This window comes from Glycine soja, chromosome 7 (assembly GCF_004193775.1).
Source record: "Glycine soja cultivar W05 chromosome 7, ASM419377v2, whole genome shotgun sequence".
In the NCBI taxonomy this organism is placed as follows: domain Eukaryota; kingdom Viridiplantae; phylum Streptophyta; class Magnoliopsida; order Fabales; family Fabaceae; genus Glycine; species Glycine soja.
In genome coordinates this window covers 45,555,195-45,573,978 of record NC_041008.1, presented here as the reverse complement: position 1 = coordinate 45,573,978, position 18,784 = coordinate 45,555,195, and the positions used below count along the sequence as shown (strand labels likewise).

The 18,784-nt window shown below is 35.4% G+C and overlaps 1 protein-coding gene and 2 pseudogenes across 1 annotated transcript; 1 reads left to right on the top strand and 2 right to left on the bottom strand.

Annotated features, from left to right (window-relative positions):
- Positions 1-7,964: 7,964 nt before the first annotated feature.
- On the top strand, positions 7,965-9,138 carry LOC114420747 (annotated as a pseudogene).
- Positions 9,139-10,448: 1,310 nt separating this feature from the next.
- Positions 10,449-12,078, bottom strand: LOC114420141 (gamma conglutin 1-like). Its single transcript, XM_028386016.1, has one exon. The coding sequence runs from the start codon at positions 11,988-11,990 to the stop codon at positions 10,746-10,748; it is 1,245 nt and encodes a 414-aa protein (XP_028241817.1). The 5' UTR covers positions 11,991-12,078; the 3' UTR covers positions 10,449-10,745.
- A 2,209-nt stretch (positions 12,079-14,287) lies between these two features.
- Positions 14,288-15,605, bottom strand: LOC114417686 (annotated as a pseudogene).
- Between the last annotated feature and the right edge of the window lie 3,179 nt (positions 15,606-18,784).

The window sequence follows — 18,784 nt, the reverse complement described above, 5'->3', positions numbered from 1 at the left end:
GTCTCATAAAAAATATTGGTAGTTTCATATAAAAATAAACTATGATAAACTTATAAGAATGAAATACCGTAATATGTTTTAAAATTTAAAAGTATTTTTCCTTAAGAAAACACAAACGGTTTTAGCGGGCTCTTAATTAAGACGAAAGTCAAGTTTGTTAATAAAAACATTTTTTTTGTATGCTTAAATAAGACTCATTGATCACGGCACGTTTGAATGTGGTTCAACCATCATTATATAGTTCTAGCATATACGGGTGAGAATTTGTGAACTTTCAGACAGCCCCTGCTTCAAATCTAAAGTTTAATTAAGACGAACAGTTTATAATTAAACTTTGTCTTCGAAAAAATGATTTTAAAGAGGAAATAATTACATCATATTATAAAATTCGTGTTTTTAGTTAAATAATTAAATAATTAATCATATTGTGAATTGGTAAGCAGGATTTGGTAAATTGGTTTGTTTTGTACTCCAAATGAAGTAGCCATCTGATTTCGTAACTTGGGGATTCAACTTCATTACTTAATTTCATTTTTGACTCAGCATAGAAAGGAACTCCAGCTCTTTCTTTTTGTACTCTAATGATCCACAAATATGCTCATTTATTGGAAGCTTGGGATTGAGATGACAACGATATCAAATTGATGAAAAAGCTTGTTGGTTTAACTGAGATATCTATATTGTGAGTCGATTATATGCTTGGCTTGTTTAATTCGTACAACCAGATTAATATAATACAACGGTAAAGAACTAGACAAAGTTGGTTCAAGATGAGTGAAATATAATACAACCAGATTAATAGTTAAACTGATTTCTTTTTTAAACAGCATATATGAATGTCTGTTGTTGAACTTAAAGATATCATATCTTGATCACAAACTCATATTACTTTATTGATGTCTTTATCACTTTAATCAACTTTTTAAAAATTTAAGATATATGCAAAGTTGAACTTCGCGTATACTTGGCCTTGTGTGTGATTATGAAAGAAATATGATTGGAGGAAAAAAGTGGTTGTTCTGTATAAAGAAAACTTCAAGATTGACTAATGACAGCAAAGAGTCACTCGTACGTAGCATCATTGTTTGATTTGCTTCTTCGGCCATTTAAATAAATTAAATCCATCATTCAGAAATACATGTTTCACTAATTCTCTTCACTCCTTGCGCTTGAAACGATGGATGAGTATGACATTTAATTATCTTCTTCAGTTGTCTGTGTATAGTCTTGAAAGTGTTCATATTGTTCTGTAGAGTTTTTTTTTTTTTAGTTTTTTTTAATGATGCTCTTTGTGTAGGATTTATGCATGAATATGGACCCCCAGTAAGGATGAGAAGCCTACCTAAAGAGGTCTCAAAGAAGAGGCATAAAAGATGAAGGGAATAAAAAACTAGACAGGAAGACCTAACTTCGATCATAGGTTTCGGATTCTTTGAATTTTGAAGGGTCCATGTCATATCAAATTATAGAATTATTAGATTTTTCTCTCCAAAGGATTGTGGAGTGGAATGGAGGTATGATTAGTAGCTGTTCATTTATCGGAAATCTTGCAAGATCAAGATTCACTATGTGTTGCTATCACGGAATCTTTATCCGCGAACAGTCTAACATTTTTCTTCAATTTAATCACAAGATTCACTATATCACGATATGAAAGATAAAATCACAAGTCTTAATGTTGAAGGATTTAAGCATTTGTTTAGGGAGACATTTAGTAGCAGAAATACAAGTTTTAAAACTAACTTTATATTTGAAGCAAGACATCATTACTTGGTAAGTATAATATCATTGATTTGAGGTTATGATCCAACATGCACTGAAGTTACCCCCAAAAAATATTTTTTTAATTAATTAGCTAAAAAAACAGAATTCCCAATCAGTTGTAAAGTAAAAAAATTATACTTGAGAAAGGACGCTTGGGGTATCAAAATTATGGATAAAAAATGTGATCAAGAAATAAGACTCTAAAAGTGATTAGTCAAATTTTATTTTATGAAAATTAATTATCACATAGACAATAAATACTTTCTACTTATAACATAATAAAAAAATAGGAAAAAGTGTTTTAGTAAACAACACTCAAATAAAAAATGATCTGAAATGTATGAGAGGCTCCGTGATGTTATTGTCTCCTGGAAATCCAGCCAAAACTTATAAAAAAAATGGGACGTAGTAGTTTCGAGGCAATCAATTTCAGCTTCAGTTCAATGAATTCATATTTTCATCCTACCCAACAAATTGATCATTAAAGATGCTAAGAAATAAAGAGTTCATTTAAAATTGTATAATATAATATTTCCATATGATACCTAAACACAATTCGAATAAAAATCAGTGATATTATGAGTTCATTAAACAATTTGGGTTTCGGACTCGAATGCTAGGTGATAGTCGGTCATAAAGTCCAGTTCTCTCTTCAACCAATACCCATGTTCATTGTAGATGAACCCTCTTGACCAAAACAAAATCAATAGATCGACCTTGCCCATGTTCATTGTAATATATGATAATCTATATTATACAAATTACTGAGTAAAATTTGAATTCTAATTTGAAAATAACATCAAGAGATACATAGAAACTACATCTAAGTATTTTCTTTTATTGGTCAACAACACGATTGGTTTGTGTAGTTTGGAATTTTCGTTTTGCTGGCTTGTACCAGTGTATGGCTTTTGCTAGTGTTGGGCTAGTGTTTGTATCCTCTGGGCCGGTTTTTTTATCGACAAATCTAAACATTGAAATACACGAGGGCGAGTATTGTTCTCTAATGATAATTAGCATTTCCTTTTGTAATATAACTGATTTAATTTTGTACTTTTTTTTTACAATGAGAATAGTGTGAACCTAAGACCTAGTACAAATTATTTAAAAAATTATAATGAAGCACTTGTGGTAATTTTGGAACATGAAATATTCTCATAATGGGGGGCTAGTTAAGGTTTTGACGTGTGGCTCCATATGTTGATGCCACCGCCACACAAGAAGTCACCAATTTGGCATTTCCTCTGAAGCTGATTTTCAGATGTCGGAGGGGTCAGAGAAGAAGCATGTCACAGTCGCACGAAGCACTGATTCTCATCCAAAAGATGGTGAAAGTGCCTCCACCAAAAGCACTCTTGTTGTTCAACACCGCAACCTATCAAGGCCTTCACCACACTCCCCACTCCATCTCCTTCATCTTAAACCTTCTCCTTTCCTCTGACATGCTACTCCAAGCTCAATCTCTCATCCTACGCCTAATCTCTGGTCGAATCCCCTCATCTATGATCTCACCCTCCTCTTTAATGCTTCAACTAATACAACCCCCATTTCACCTCTTGTTCAACCTACAACACTCCTCTCTATGAAGCAATTTTCAATGCTTATGTTCATTCCCTCACTTTTCTACACCACATGATTCACTGGGGTCATGTTCCTAGATCAAACACTGATAGGGATAGTACTGCAGGAAGCAAAGGATCTACAAGAAGCAAGAAGTATAAGGCCAAAACGGAAGGCAACAACCTCAGCCCAATATGGTTAGCTGTGACCCATGCATTCATGCATCAGTACATAGAAAGCGCAAACCAGCAAACCTTAGGCTAGCACCGTATCTTCTCGAAGATGTGTAGTGTAATAACAGAATATTTGCTGTCAGGATATTGTGATTTGTATTTATCTTTTCTGTTAGTGCTTGTCGGGCCCTTGTCCCCTTCGTAGCTATATAATCCGTTGTAATGGCACTTGCTGGGGATATGAATGAAAATAGCAAAGCTTCCTTTCTCCCTTTTCCTCTAGAGGCACTGGCACCCTCGAAACCAGCTTATCTTCTCCTTCTACCTCTTTATTTCTGGAGGTGCTGACCCTCGAAGTCAGTAAACAAGCGCTGCATGTAACAAACACCTTCAATAATCTTTTGTCCTTACTCATTAGGTCAAATTGTTTCGATATAGCTTGGTGGGTATTTAATGAATTCAAGCGTAAAGTTGTTATGGATGCCTACAGTTTTGGGATTATGATCAAGGGTCGTTGTGAAGCTGGTGACTTGATGAAAGGGTTTCGGCTTTTGGCCATGTTGGAAGAGTTTGGTTTCTCTCTGAATGTTGTTATATACACTACGTTGATTTATGGGTGTTGCAAGAGTGGAGATGTTAGGCTGGCAAAGAAGTTGTTTTGCACGATGGATAGGTTGGGTTTGGTTGCCAACCACCATAGTTGTGGTGTGTTAATGAACGGCTTTTTCAAGCAAGGCCTTCAAAGGGAAGGGTTTTAAATGTATGAGAATATGAAGCCAAGTGGAATTGTGCCTAATGCTTATGCTTACAATTGTGTGATTAGTGAATATTGTAACGCTAGGATGGTGGATAAAGCTTTAAACGTGTTTGCTGAAATGCGTGAGAAAGGTATTGCATATGGGGTTATAACATATAATAGGTGGGCTGTGTCGAGGGAAGAAGTTTGGGGAAGCAGTCAAGATAGTTCATCAAGTCAACAAAGTTGGCCTTAGTCCTAACATAGTTACATACAACATACTGATCAATGGGTTCTGTGATGTTGGAAAAATAGACACTGCTGTTAGATTATTCAATCAATTGAAGTCAAATGGACTATCGCCTACGTTAGTGACCTATAATACTTTGATTGCAGGATATTCTAAGGTTGAGAATTTAGCAGGAGCTCTTGACTTGGTCAAGGAAATGGAAGAGAGATGCATCCCTCCTTCCAAAGTGACATACAATTCTAATTGATGCCTTTGCAAGACTAAATTATACGAAAAAAACTTGCGAGATGCATTCTTTAATGGAGAAGTCTGGTTTGGTTTCGGATGTTTGCACAGTGTCCTAATTCATGGGTTATGTATGAATGGTAACATGAAAGAAGCGTCAAAACTCTTAAAATCATTGGGTGAGCTGCACCTCGAACCAAACAGTGTCATATATAATACCATGATTCACGGTTACTGCAAAGAAGGAAGCTCTTATAGGGCTCTTAGGCTATTCAATGAAATGGTTCACAGTCGAATGGTTCCAAATGTGGCCAGTTTTTGTTCAACCATAGGACTTCTTTGCAGAGATGAAAAGTGGCAGGAAGCTGAACTTCTCTTAGGACAGTTTTTGTCTCTCAGTTTAATCTATATCCTAAATGCATAATAATCGATGCATTATGGATACAAAGGAATGCTTGATTTGTATGGACAGTTTGCTCTGTGTGCATATTGATATTTCTTTCTCTATAACACACCCTATCAAAGTGGATGATGCCCAATGGATAAGCACAAATAGCCTGAAGAAATATATAGGTTGTGCTCTATTGTAGAGGTTCAGAAAAAGAAAAAAAAAAAACACCATACCTCACTTAGAATTGATGCTGGCTTGGATCTGGATCGTCATGGCCACTCCCCGAAAGCCAATTCTTTGACTTTGCCGTGGCCTAATGGCCCAAGCCCAACAATTAATAAGGTGAAGTTGTCTACTCTCTTCTAATTTTATGGCATGTTAGCCTTAAGCCAATGCGATTATGCGAGGGACCATGCACTTTTGATGAAACACAGGTGGGTAGGTTGAGTTGTTACCAAAGAAAAGGCTGAACTGGTTGAGTAATAAATATACCACTTCGGGAATTCTAATTTCTTATCGGGACCTTTACCACGCATAGCAGAGGGGGCCATGATCCAACTAATACCACTTCTAGCATTTTTATTTTTTTTTGGAAAGCCTCAAATCATGATTTGGAGACAATAGTTTTGTTAGTTAAGAAGTTAGATATATATGGTTAACCAATAAGATTTATAAATAGGAACATGTATTATTTATTATGTCATTTTTTTTTATCATGTTTTCTTGATACTTATTCTCTCTACTTGGCCTATGCCTTAAAATTTTGAGGTTGCAAAACAGGAAACCAAATGTTTTCGTGTGGGGCCTGTATCAGTAAATGATATTAAGTGATTGTATCCGTATCCGTACCCGTACCCGTACCAACTTGTAGTTGCATATGCAGATCTTGATGGATGATATGAATATATCATAAATGGCAATTAGGCTCGAGTGTGATGGAATTTTGTTGCTGTTTTTTTATTTCGATTTCAATTCATAATAAGGTGTACGCAATGTATTGATATTTCTTTCCCCAAAAGGGATTTGTATTTATCAAGTAGCTACATGAGTTGATTTTGAATGAACAAGCTGATCTTCGTGGATACTTTTCAGAGTCTTTTCAGAGTCGCAAAGTTGGCAGGCAAACAAACGAATGATGTATATGGACTGGATGACGGATATTGCTTCTGTTTGACTCAAATTTTTATCCAATACCAGTGGAGTCCACTCTTCATTATCCTTATGTTAGAGTGATAATTGCTAAATAATTGTACTTTCATAATAGAAAATGAAGAGAAATTGTCTTTAAAATAATTATTTAGCAGTTATTCGTACTTAAATGTTAAAGAATTAATGTTTCGTTGAATTGTGGATGCAGATATGGAAACTGGAGGTGTTAAAGCGCGCACAACAGAAAACATAACCCGCTAGGCCCACCACACGCGCTAAGCGTGCGATCCAACAGAAAGAGCACGCTAAGCGAGTAAAGTCCGCTAAGCGCGTGATCCAACAGAAGCAGCACGCGCTAAGCGAGAAGAGCTCACTAAGCGCACAATCTGAACGTGCTAAGCGAGGGTAGTCGTGCTGAGCAAGACTACGAAGACTCGAAACCCACTCAGCAGCTATAAATAGAAAGTCAGTCCAAGGAGAACGACACACCGAGTGTTAGAGCACTCTCATTACTATCTAAAGTCTGAGAACTCTTCCTCTCTTCTCTCTTTTTGTATCCATTCTTTCTTTTCCCCCTCTCATTGTAAAGTCATCATGGCCATGAGTAGCTAATCTCCTAGTTAGGGTCTGACAAGCCTAAAAAGTCAAGCGATGTATGGTGTACTTCAGATTTATCAATGCAAAAGGATTTTTTCCAGGTTTTTTCTATTCTATTATCCTTTCTGTTTCTATCTTGCATTTTCATCTTTACATTCTTTTAAGGGTTAAATGCTCGGGAGAGGATAACCACTAATTAAGATTTAAAAAGAATATGCATGTATCAGTTTTAAGGGTTAGATGCTCGGAAGAGGGTAACCACTAATAGAACAAAAAGAAAAGATTTCATAAAAAAAATCATTGCTAGACATAGAATGACACTTTTTATGCCCACGCATTTTCTGCAAACATCTAGAACTTAATCCTCATGCATTTTATTTATTGAATCTTTTCAAAGACATTTGGGTGATAGGTAAATAAAATAGACTTGTCGTCGTGAGCTATCAGGGGCAAATACATATATAGATGTGGGTAGAATAAATCTAATCGCATTGATAAAGAAAATCATCAACTCATACATCCTAGACAAACAAGGCATGCTAGGTCCTAACATTTTCATCCTATTGATTTCCTCCTTAATTATTATGTCTTAAATCTTTGCTTTTTACTCTCTATTCACTATTATTACTTCCTATTCTTTCTTCTACTATTTTCTTTTCCCTTATAAATTGAAAATCATCTAAGATAAATACAACATAAAATTCCTATGGAAATCGAAACTCGGACTTTCGAGATTTTATTACTTGAACATTTGGTACACTTGACAAATGTCTAACATAGATAACATAGAGCAGTCTCTTTCATGAAAGAAAATAGAGGCCACACAAATGAGGCAATCCATTTTTGACTCGGTGTGGTCAAAGAGTCATAGATATGGTCATTAAGATTAATATGCTACATCTTGCAAATAAAAATGAAACTCCACACACTGAACTGCATGCATATATAGAGCAATCCTCTAGCTTATGCTTCCAATGGCTTCATCTTCTTTTTCTGCCACCATCCACTTCATCCTCCTCTCAATAACCTTTTTCTCAGTTTTCTTTTTACCATTACCAAATAAGTCAACTTCCAAAACAAAACCCTTTATCTTGCCCATTAGGAAAGACCCAGGAACTAACATATTCTACACCACAATTAGCATTGGAAACTCCTTAACACAACACGGATCTAGTCATTGATCTTGGAGGAGAAAACCTCTGGCATGAATGCAGTACCAGACGCTACAATTCATCGTCCAAACGTAAGGTCGATTGTGAGTCATAAGAAATGCCCCAAAGGCGCTGCATGCAGTGGCACTGGTTGCATTGGCCCTTATAAATCAGGCTGCGCAACCAACGACTGTGATATCACAGTAACCAACCCATTGGCTCAATTCAGTTCCAGCTATCCAATGGTCGAGGATGCCATATTCTTGTCTCATACATTCATCCTTGGCTTTCTTGTTGGCTGCGTTGACTTGGTGGATGATGTCATCTCTGGCCATGCTTTACAAGGTTTACCCAAAACCACTAAAGGGATCATAGCTCAAAACTTGCATTGCCCTCACAGCTAGTTTTGGCAAATAAGCTTCTTCCCGTGTTTTCTCTCTGCTTCTCTTCTTCAAATAACTTGAAAATATTTGGTAACATCTTCATTGGAGTTGGTGGTGGTGGTGGCAATCCTCAAGTTGAATCCAAGTTTCTCCAAACCACCCCACTTGTTGTCAACCCCGTTGCCACCGGTGCAGTGTCTATATACGGCACTCCTTCTATCGAATACTTCATTGATGTCAAAGCAGTTAAGATTGATGACCATGTTGTCAACTTAAACCCTTCTCTGTTGTCCATTGACAAGAAGAGGAATGGGAGTACCAAAATTAGTACCGCGACTCCGTGGACTGAATTACATAGTTCACTCTACAAACCCTTTGTTCAAGAGTTTGTCAATAAGGCTGCAAGAAGAAGAATAAAGAGAGTGACATCAGTGTCACCCTTTGATGCATGCTTTGATATAAGCACCATTGGGAATTCTGTCACTGGCCTAGCTGTGCCAATTATTGATCTAGTGCTACCTGGGGGAGTGCGGTGGCTATTTATGGAGCCAATTCAATGGTGAGATGACAACTAAAAATGTGGCGTGTCTTGCATTTGTTGATGGAGGGATGAAGCCAAAAATGTCTTTTGTTGAAGCCTCTATTGTTATTGGGGGGAATCAATTGGAGGACAATCTTTTGGTCATTGATGTGGCTTCCTCAAAGTTAAGCTTCAGCTCCTCGCTTTTGCTCCGCAACGCAATATGTTCCCATGTTTGAGTCTTTTATTAGACCCTGAAATATTTTTGTATGAATTACCATTGTTGAATGATAATGATAAAGGCTCGTGTAGTGTGACTTGAAAATTTAATTATACTTATAATTTGTACCCCAATTCATGATTTTTTTGCCATAGTATTTTGCAGGAGTGAGTAAAATAAACATATTGAACCGAACTGAATCAGTCCATATGAAACACAGGATAGGGAATTTCTTTGTGCACCCAACTTTTTTCTTGTACACCCAATACTTTTTTATTTTTTTTCAAAATTATCCCTACTAATAAATGGATTCGTAATCTATAAGAATAAGCTTACGGATTCGGTAACTAATTACGAATCTATAAGTTTATGGATTATGAATCTGTAAGCTTACTCTTATGGATTACGAATCCGTGGGTCTCTTATAGATTACGAGTAGAAATAATTTTGGAAAAAAACGAAAAAGTGTTGGATGTAAAAAAAAATCTGGATGCACGAGAAATTCCCCAGTACGTATCTAATAAAACTGTTTGTGTGATAATCTTTTCAGGCCCATCACTCTTTCGTTGTTTTTTGTTTTTGTTTGGTTAAAAAGCATCACCCTCTAGTTCTAAACAACTTTAAAGATGGAAGACTGGGCCATACCATTAAAAACCCAATATCTCTGGTTGCAAAGCAATGCAAGCGTGTCCAAAATAAAAAAACAATAAAAAATCTTTTCATTTCATTTGTTTCTTTCTTTCTACCTTTTCTTTATCAACAAAAAATAACATCTGTCATGTAGAAATTAATAGACTATTATCTTGTACTTCTTAATAATTTCTCCTACCAAATACATGATCAATACTTTTAACTGATAAAGTGTCTACAAGCTTTTGTAATAAAAATAAAAAACCAATTTATGTGAATCATAATACTCTTTTTCATTCCTTTCCCTTTCTTAATTTCATTTTACTTTTATTTATCAAGCTAAATATAATATTTATCACATGCGAAAATAGTAAGAATCATAATAATTTCAAACCACCTAAAATTTTTTCCCACTTTAAGCACCAATGTAAGAACACCTAATAATTTCTCACGTTGCATCATCATTCATGTATTTGTTTTTCAGCCGGTGAAGTAACTTCAAGCTTTTGTAATAAAAAGAAAGGAAAAAAAAAAGAGAATTTATGTGAACCATATCATTTTCTTTTTGACGTACATAATGGATGATATCCTTTCACTACTGTCCAAATCCCACTATCAGATGCTCTTTTTATCGAACGGGAGAGAAAACGAATCTAACGACGATATTTTTTTCGATTTAGCAATTTAGCCAAAATAAAATATAGGGATAAGTATTTCATTCCAATGTCAAAAATACAGTGGCGCAAAAGTGCCATCAAATCATAAGATCATAATATCTCATCACGATATTTTAAATATACAACCAATAGTGCAGGAAAAAGAAAAAAAAAAACTACCCAAAATCAAGTTGTTACAAAATTGAGAAGCTTCAGAAACATAATTAAACAAGAAAACTTAGTAATTGAGATCTGAGAAGCTTCAAAAACATAAAATCAAGCAAGAAAACTTAGTACTTAGTACTAGAAAGCCCATCCTCAAAGCGGTGGGTTAAAATATTCAAATCGAGTCTGCAGTTATGGAACTGGCATATTTAAAATCGGAACACTTGGTATTTTTGGCGACAAGGGAGGAACTAAATCCCACCATGGAAGTGGCTAAATCAAACTGCACTATGACATCCTCCAATTGATACCCTCCAATCACAATGGAGTTTCTGGGGTTCACACCTCCATCCAAGAACCCCAAGCACAGTACTTCATCGCTCACTCTCACCATGGAGTTTCTTCCATGTATGGTCCACTTCACCATCTCACTCTGCAGCACCAACTCAATAACCGGCATACTGGGCCCCACTTGCGAGCCCCTGGAACTGAAACAAAGCTCAAAGGGTGCCACCGAGGCCACTCTGGTGATGTTCATAGCCACAGCAGCATCTTCAAAAGATGTCTTGAAAGAGTTATAGATGGAACTCTGCATGGTGGTGTAGGGCACAATTGTGCTCAAAAGAGTTAAAACCCCTCCACCACCCTCATGCTCGTTGGACAGCCTCTTACCGTTGATTTTGACGGAGTTAACGTTGATGAAGTATTCCTGCGTGGGGAAGCTGGTGACAAGGGGTGTGAAGGTGAGAGATTTAAGAACCTCGGACTCGTAGGTTGCCACGTTGCCCAAGAGGACAACGCCTTTGGAGGAGGAAAGGCAGAGAGTGAGTTTTCGGTGCGTGCTGAAGTTGTCGAAAACCTGAGAAGGAAGCGAGCTGCGGGACCTACCGAGACCAACCATGCCTCTGGCACCCTTGGCGAGGCCGTGTAAGAGGGTGGTCGGGGAACACGTGAAACGGCTCTGGTGTTCCACAAGTTGTCCTTTTTCTTTGGCTGATTGAAGGGCCATGAGGTCTTCCACGAGTTCTCCTTCGGCGGCGATGGTTCCGGTGATGCTGTTTTCGGGGAACACTTGGCATGGTTGGTACTGGTCGACTTCGTCGACGGGGCTGGAGAGAAAGGAGTTGGTGGATTTGTGGGTTTTGGCAGTGAAGCATTGAAGGGAACGGTGAGGGGTGGTGAGGGAAGAAGATGAAGGTGTGTTGCGTGATGCACAGTGAAGCCAGAGAAAAGGACCTCCTAAATCAAGCACCAGTGGGGTGGGAACCAAAGGGGTGCCATATGAAAGTGTTGTTATGTATTGGAGAGTTGAAGCGTCTTTGGTGACTGGGATTAGGAAAGATGCAGGGGCTTGAGCGTGGGAGAGAGTGCCGAAGAGGAAGAAGAAGAAGGTGATGATGAGAGGAATGGAATAAGCCATGGGAGAAGAGAAGAGAAGAGAAGAGAGAGGAATAATTGTTATGCAAAGGAGGGAAGACTCAATAAGCTTTGCTTGGCTTCAGCATTTTTGTGGCCGGTGTCCTTATCTTCTATCTTCCTTCGTCTGTGTGGGCGTGGACACGTCGCCTTTCTTTTTGTGGCGGGCCACTCCAGTGTCACTAAAGTTATTATTTTTTTTTGTTCTCCCATTATTGCTGCTGCATGCACTCCCTAGAAAATTAACGGCCTGCTCCTACTTTTTAAAATACTTACATTACACTTTTATGCCTGTCTTGTTACAACAAGATATGGATTTTTTCTTTTCTTTTGAAAGATCAAAATATGGAATTTACTCAATGATAAAAAATGTCATCATGTAATTGTTCTAATGCGTGTTTGCTCTGTCTCTGTGGGTATATATATAAAAAAAAAACATGCGTCAATTTTATATTTTAAAATCAGACTAACTTTGAATTAGTAAATACTACTACAATATTAATCTTTTTCAAGCAAAAAATCACTTTTTCGTTAAACAAATTGTTTTTAGAAAATGTGTAGATAAGTTTTTCTTTAAAGAAAATCAGACTTTTAGAGTATTTTGAAGATACATTTATTAGTTTGTAAAATTTAAAAACTATTTTTAACATACCGGAATCCTCAATATTTGATGTATTGATAGAACGGCCGGTTAGAATAAATTCACAGCAGTATAAATTAAAAGTATTCATACGTCATTCAAAAATTTATATGCAACTTACTGTTGGGTATTTCCGTATTTGGCTTCCTTCTTATGTTCAAAAAGAGTTTAAAATACAATTTTATTATGTGTTTCACTTGACTAAATGGAAGATATATCGTATTATGGAATCAAGAAATAAATTAATTAGAAGATTGAACAACAATTTTTTGGGGGGAAAAAAGAGAGGAAAAGTTATTCTTGTAGATTTATGATACAGCCAATTATCAATTACTTTATATAAAGGAAGTTACCTAACAAGGTATTAACACTTTTCATGTATTTTAACAATTAATTTTATTGAACATAATCATATCATGAGTGTGATTAATAGGGTAAAATATGCTTTCTTTTTTATACGGGTATGCACGTGTGCCACTCAGTTGGTGTTGGTACACCGTTTTCCGGATGGAATATGATCCACCCCTTACATCTAATCTTCTCTAGTTACAGGCAGCCGCGTCCCAAATCATTCCCTTTAGCTAGGGAAGGACCAAGGTAATATTCTTCTCTTCCACTAAATTAATTCCTTATCGTTAAAGCCCATTTGCAATCTTTTATTTAATACTTTGTATCCCTCATGTGTGTTTTTTTTAATGTTTTTTATGCAGCAGAAATAAAAATAAAGGATAGAAACAGAAAATATAATTCAGTGCCTCAGGAACAAGACTCCTAGGGCATCTGCTAACAACTTTGCTTTTGCTTTTGCTTTGAGACTAGCTGGACAGTTCTACGTTACGTGCATATATAAAATATATGTTTCATTGTCGCAATAGATTAAGGGTGATAAGAATTTAGATTGACGGGCATCAATGATTAGTGTCTATATTTATTAATAAAAATTATTTGATTTGAGATTTTTCATTTTTATTGATAATTAAAAATATCACCTTCAAATTTAAATGTACATTTTTAATATTTTATTTTTATTGCTTCCAATTATTATATAAAATTTAAAATGAAGTACAAATAATTTAATAATTTTCTAATCATTAGTAATAGATATATATTACTTTTTTATAAATATTTTATGTATGCATTCAAAAAGTAATATATATCTATTACTAATGATTAGAAAAAAAAGTATGACCACGGTAATTTCCCTAAACCCAAACCAGAATGGGCCGTTGACCCATGTAATTTCCCTGCCTCTACAGTCATACTAGGCTCCTTGGTCCTTGTGCATTAAACTTTGGCTTCCATTGTAAATATAAAAATTCCGTGGATTTAATTATTTAACGTTCTCTGTATTTTCTTATTGATGATGGAGAGAAAAGATAACAAATAATGACAATTGCAAACTAAGTTCACTTAACACTAAATGGCATACCTGTATCCATGGATCACAGTGACCACACTAACTAAGCAATACAAAACCATAGCTCACAGCTAAAAACTGTTAAATGGTGAAGTACTTTAGCTTATGCAGTAGGTTGGTTAGCTAAGGTGACAACTAACCTCCCTCACAAGGTTCATATTGAGAAAAATTAAGAGCTATTTTAATTTCTTAGTAACTTTATGTAAGGGTAAACAATGATTAATATAAAAGTGGGATGGGAAGAAACTAAAATGCTTACTGACTACTGTTTATAATGAAATACACAACAAATTTAATAAGTTTGGTTTATCCCAACAGACTGAGTTTGAGTGAAATGAGGGCGTATTCCATACGATTACAATGGCAAATAAAATTTATTCATCGGTCATCACCAAATGAATCAAACTTTGCTGAATGATAGTAAAGTGAAAAAGCCAAACAACTCTGAAGTGGGAACAACTAGCATTGTGGAGTAAAAGGGAGGAGCTAAAACCAAGTTTTGAGGAAACTAGATCAAACTCCAAAAGATTGTCCTCCATCTGATACCCACCAATGACAATCGAAGTTGCAATGGAACTTCATGGCTCCAAAACCTCCATCCACAAATGCAAGGCATAGCACATTTTTAGCAACCTTGACCATCGAATTGGCCCCATAGATTCTCCATTGAAATCCCCCCTTGAGAACCAGATCAATCGTTGACACATTCGGTCCTGTAACGGTCTTGCCGATGGTTCTCGAATCGAAGCACGCCCGAAATGGTGCCACCGATTCACTCTCTTTATTTTTCTAACCGCTGCTTTCTTTACTAAATCGTTCACAAGAGGCTGCTATATTAAAGTGTGCAACTTGGTGTAAGGAACTACGGTACTAAGTTTGCTGCCCCCATTTCCCTGTTTGTCAATAGAAAGCAGGCAGGTGTTAAGGTTGACAATTTTGCCGTCAACCTTGATTGACTTGTCGTCAATAAAGTACTCACTGGAAGGATCATCATCAAAGATTGTTATACTTTGAAGTTGAAGGTAAACAAAGTGTGAGTTGTGTTGGTAAGGAAATAGCAGTCCTTGCAAGGCCCAAGACCCCTTTCTTGACCTTGGCGAGGTCTTGCAGAAAGCCATCAACCCCAACACATGCAGAAATGAAGCGTGGCACGTGTAAAGTGGACGGAGGACAAGATAGATGTCTTCATCCACGTCTCCACTTACGAAGAACGCGCCCAAGGGGTTGAATGGATCGACACCACACGTGTTGTTTGTGCATCCTGTTTTAAGAGTGTGGTTGGTGCAGGTAATGCAAGCAGTGCCCTTGGCTTGCTTGCATGCATTTGTTAGTCCCACATCGGAAAGGGTGGTGCGTTGAGGAGTTGGAGTGGTTGCTGCACTCGAACCATAGGAAGCGTTCTCTGATGTCGATGACTAGATCCAGTGTGAGTGGAGGGGTACCCATGTCGATGGAAGTTGAGTACTGAAGGGTTGCAGGGTCTTTCTCGATGGGGAGGATGAAGAAGACAACAGTGAAAAGAGGAAGAAATGGATTATTAGGGCAACTGGACAAGTTGCCATTGTGAAAGATGTAGTATATATGTAGCATTACTCATTCTTCTCACTTCTGACTTATATAGAAGATGGATGCAGAGTAGATCTAATCTTGATTACTGGAAATGTGACCATATAATATAAATTACTCAAAAGCGATGATGCGCGTAATCTCTGAGTCCAGTCCCCACGCTTTTCAAATAAGGCAACTCATGGCCAAAAGAAAAAGCCATTTGTATACTCCGTCACAGATTCACAGGTACTGAGAGTGTGTAGTGTGTTCCTTTTTTTTTTTAATTCCACAATACTTTTTTCATCTTTTTTTTTTTCTGTCTCTATTATCATCACATTCTCAAATTTTTCACATAAATAATACAAAAAATTATTATTTATCCAAATGATATAAATCAACTATTATTTACATTCATAATACAAATTACTATGGTATATAAGTAAGAAATTGATTCTCCGCAAACCGATTTATCATCTCTCTTTTATTTTCTTTTTCCAATTTTAAGTTGTAAAATATTATTTTTTAAATTTAGTGTCAACCAAGCTGATGATAACTACATGTTTATCCAAAGGATGCTTGATATTAAAGTAATACCATGCACAAAAAGTTTAACATTGGTCAAACCAACGTAAAATACTTCTATTAGATTATAAGAAAAAAAAATTGTTTATTTTATTAAAAAAAATACTTTTGAAAAACATAAGTACTTTTTCATTCATATATTTTGTTATTAAAAAAGGCATTTTAAAAAAAACGTAGGTCAGGAGTTTTTTTTCATTTTTTTATTTTGTTTTTCTAAAATAATTTTTTATTTTATTTTTTTGTTGCAACTATTTTTAAAAAAATTGAGTGTTTTTTTTTAATTTTTTTAGTTTACTAATTTATATATATATATATATATATATATATATATATATATATACATATATATTAATTTAAAAGAATATAATTTATCTTCACTTATGTAAAAATTGAATATAAAATACATGTTTAAATTGATTAATAGATCAAGTTAAATTTTTAAATAGATTAAATCAAAGCTGAAAATAAAATCTATAACCCATTATAGACCAAACTCAATCATTACATTATTTTACTTACTTATTAACATATTTTCTTTTACATGTTTGTTTTGTTATTATATCATAAATCTTATAAAAGTTATATTTTTTATAATTATTTTTTTCTTTCTCCCTAGATGGTTGATAATAACATTGTAAATGTTCATCAAATATTTTTTCTTATGAAATGATATCATTTATGACATTTATACATATCAAATGTTTTGAATTACTCAGAAGAGAGTAGCATTACACTAAATTTTAAAAGTCACTTTTTAAATTAGAAAAAAAAATTAAGTTAATGATAAAATTAATTTCATTTGATTTTCAAAATTTAATTTAATAAAAACATTTAGCTTATTAAAAATAAGTGAAAAAAATGTAAATGATAATAAAAAGAGAAGGAGCATGTAGCAAACAATTAAAAGAAGATTAAAAATATAGAAAAAAAAATTCAATTGAAGTAAAATATTTAAATTTAAATTAATACAATAACATTTTACAAATAAAAACAATATGGCATACATTCAACATTGTTGGTTTAAGCCTACACGATGAGGGACAGTTTTCTTTTTATGACTTGCGATGCAACACACAAAACATCGATGTGGTTGACCCAATTCTTGAATATCCATTTCTATGAGAATACGAGTGGAGACAAGACGACTCTTAGTACTTCTTTTTTTTTCGGGGTCAGGGGAAATCATTAGCTCGTGACATAGTGGCCAATAGGCTTTTTTGCGCAATTCTCCAAACAATCATCTATATGCGTTGGACACACTTTCCAACATATACATAGGATCTATGTAATTTTTATATTCATGATGATCATGCTTACAAGCAGCAACAACATAAGAACAATGTATGTGTAACTTTTGGAATTTGCCACCTTTCATCCAACCCGACTGTGAAATTTCCAACGGGCCTAATCCCTCTCAAGTTTATTGTTCCTTGGACCAAGAACTATGTGTCGCGTCGATCAAACTCAAAAATATTGTGAATGTTTGCCTTTCTAAGTGTGTCTTCAATGACCTTGTTTAGTATTTTCGCAAAAAATTGGTCAGATGCAAGTATTGTTGCAGCTTCTCTCACCTCTTTTGTTTGTCTTTCTTGTACCTTCTAATGTAATTTTGTGCAATGTGTCGAATACAGAACACATGCACAAAATTTTGTGTCGCCCACCCATTATCACATCTTGAATAGACAATTTTGATTGACTTTGTGGCTTTTTGAAATAAAACACAGATCATATTGTGGGGTGACATGCCTTTTTAGGTTTCGGAGGAAGAACAATCATGCTCCTACTGATTCATTCTCGACAACAACAAAGGTTATCGAAAGGATTTTATTATTGTCATCCTATGCAACTGCCACAAGGAGGGTTCCTTGTACTTACTATACAACATGTTCCATCGACATGCACTATGGGCTTGGAATATTGAAACCCATCGATACATAGTTTGAAACTAAAAAAAAATGATGGAACGTGATGAAACCCTCTATTGATTGACCTCTTTGTGGTGGCATTAACAATGTTTCTTTCTCCACCACCATACTAAGAAGAAATTGTTGCATAGCTTGCAAAAATCTCAATAGATCGTGGTATAATCTTTTCCAATTGTCGTAGATGTCTTCAATAGCTTTTTTGTTTTACCAACCCTGTTTTGCAATATGTGGTGGTGTATCCTTCAATGCTTTTGATGTGTGTTATCAAGATTGACACTGAAGTTGATGGATCATTTTCGATTAGGTTATGGATGCTTTTACTAATCAACGAATACGACAACTTTGCATGATCTTGTGAGATTGAAGGATTTACACATGTGTGGGGTTCTTAGAGCTTTCTTATTTCCTATTGCTTGGAGGATAGGATGTATGATGCCTTACACCTCCAAGCACAATTATCGTCATTATAAATGATAATTAGCTTTGTTGGATTTGATAGTTGTGTCTTATAGTTAGATCCTTTGCTCATATGATATTGCTACAAAGCATTTTGTACATCTTATTTTGTTAGGAAATGCATCCCTTCGAAGAGAGTCCTCACTGGATGTTGGATTTCTTCACGATTCAAGCTATGCCCGTATTCAAAATCTTGAAAATAAGATTCTTCAAAATTTTGCATATGGGGT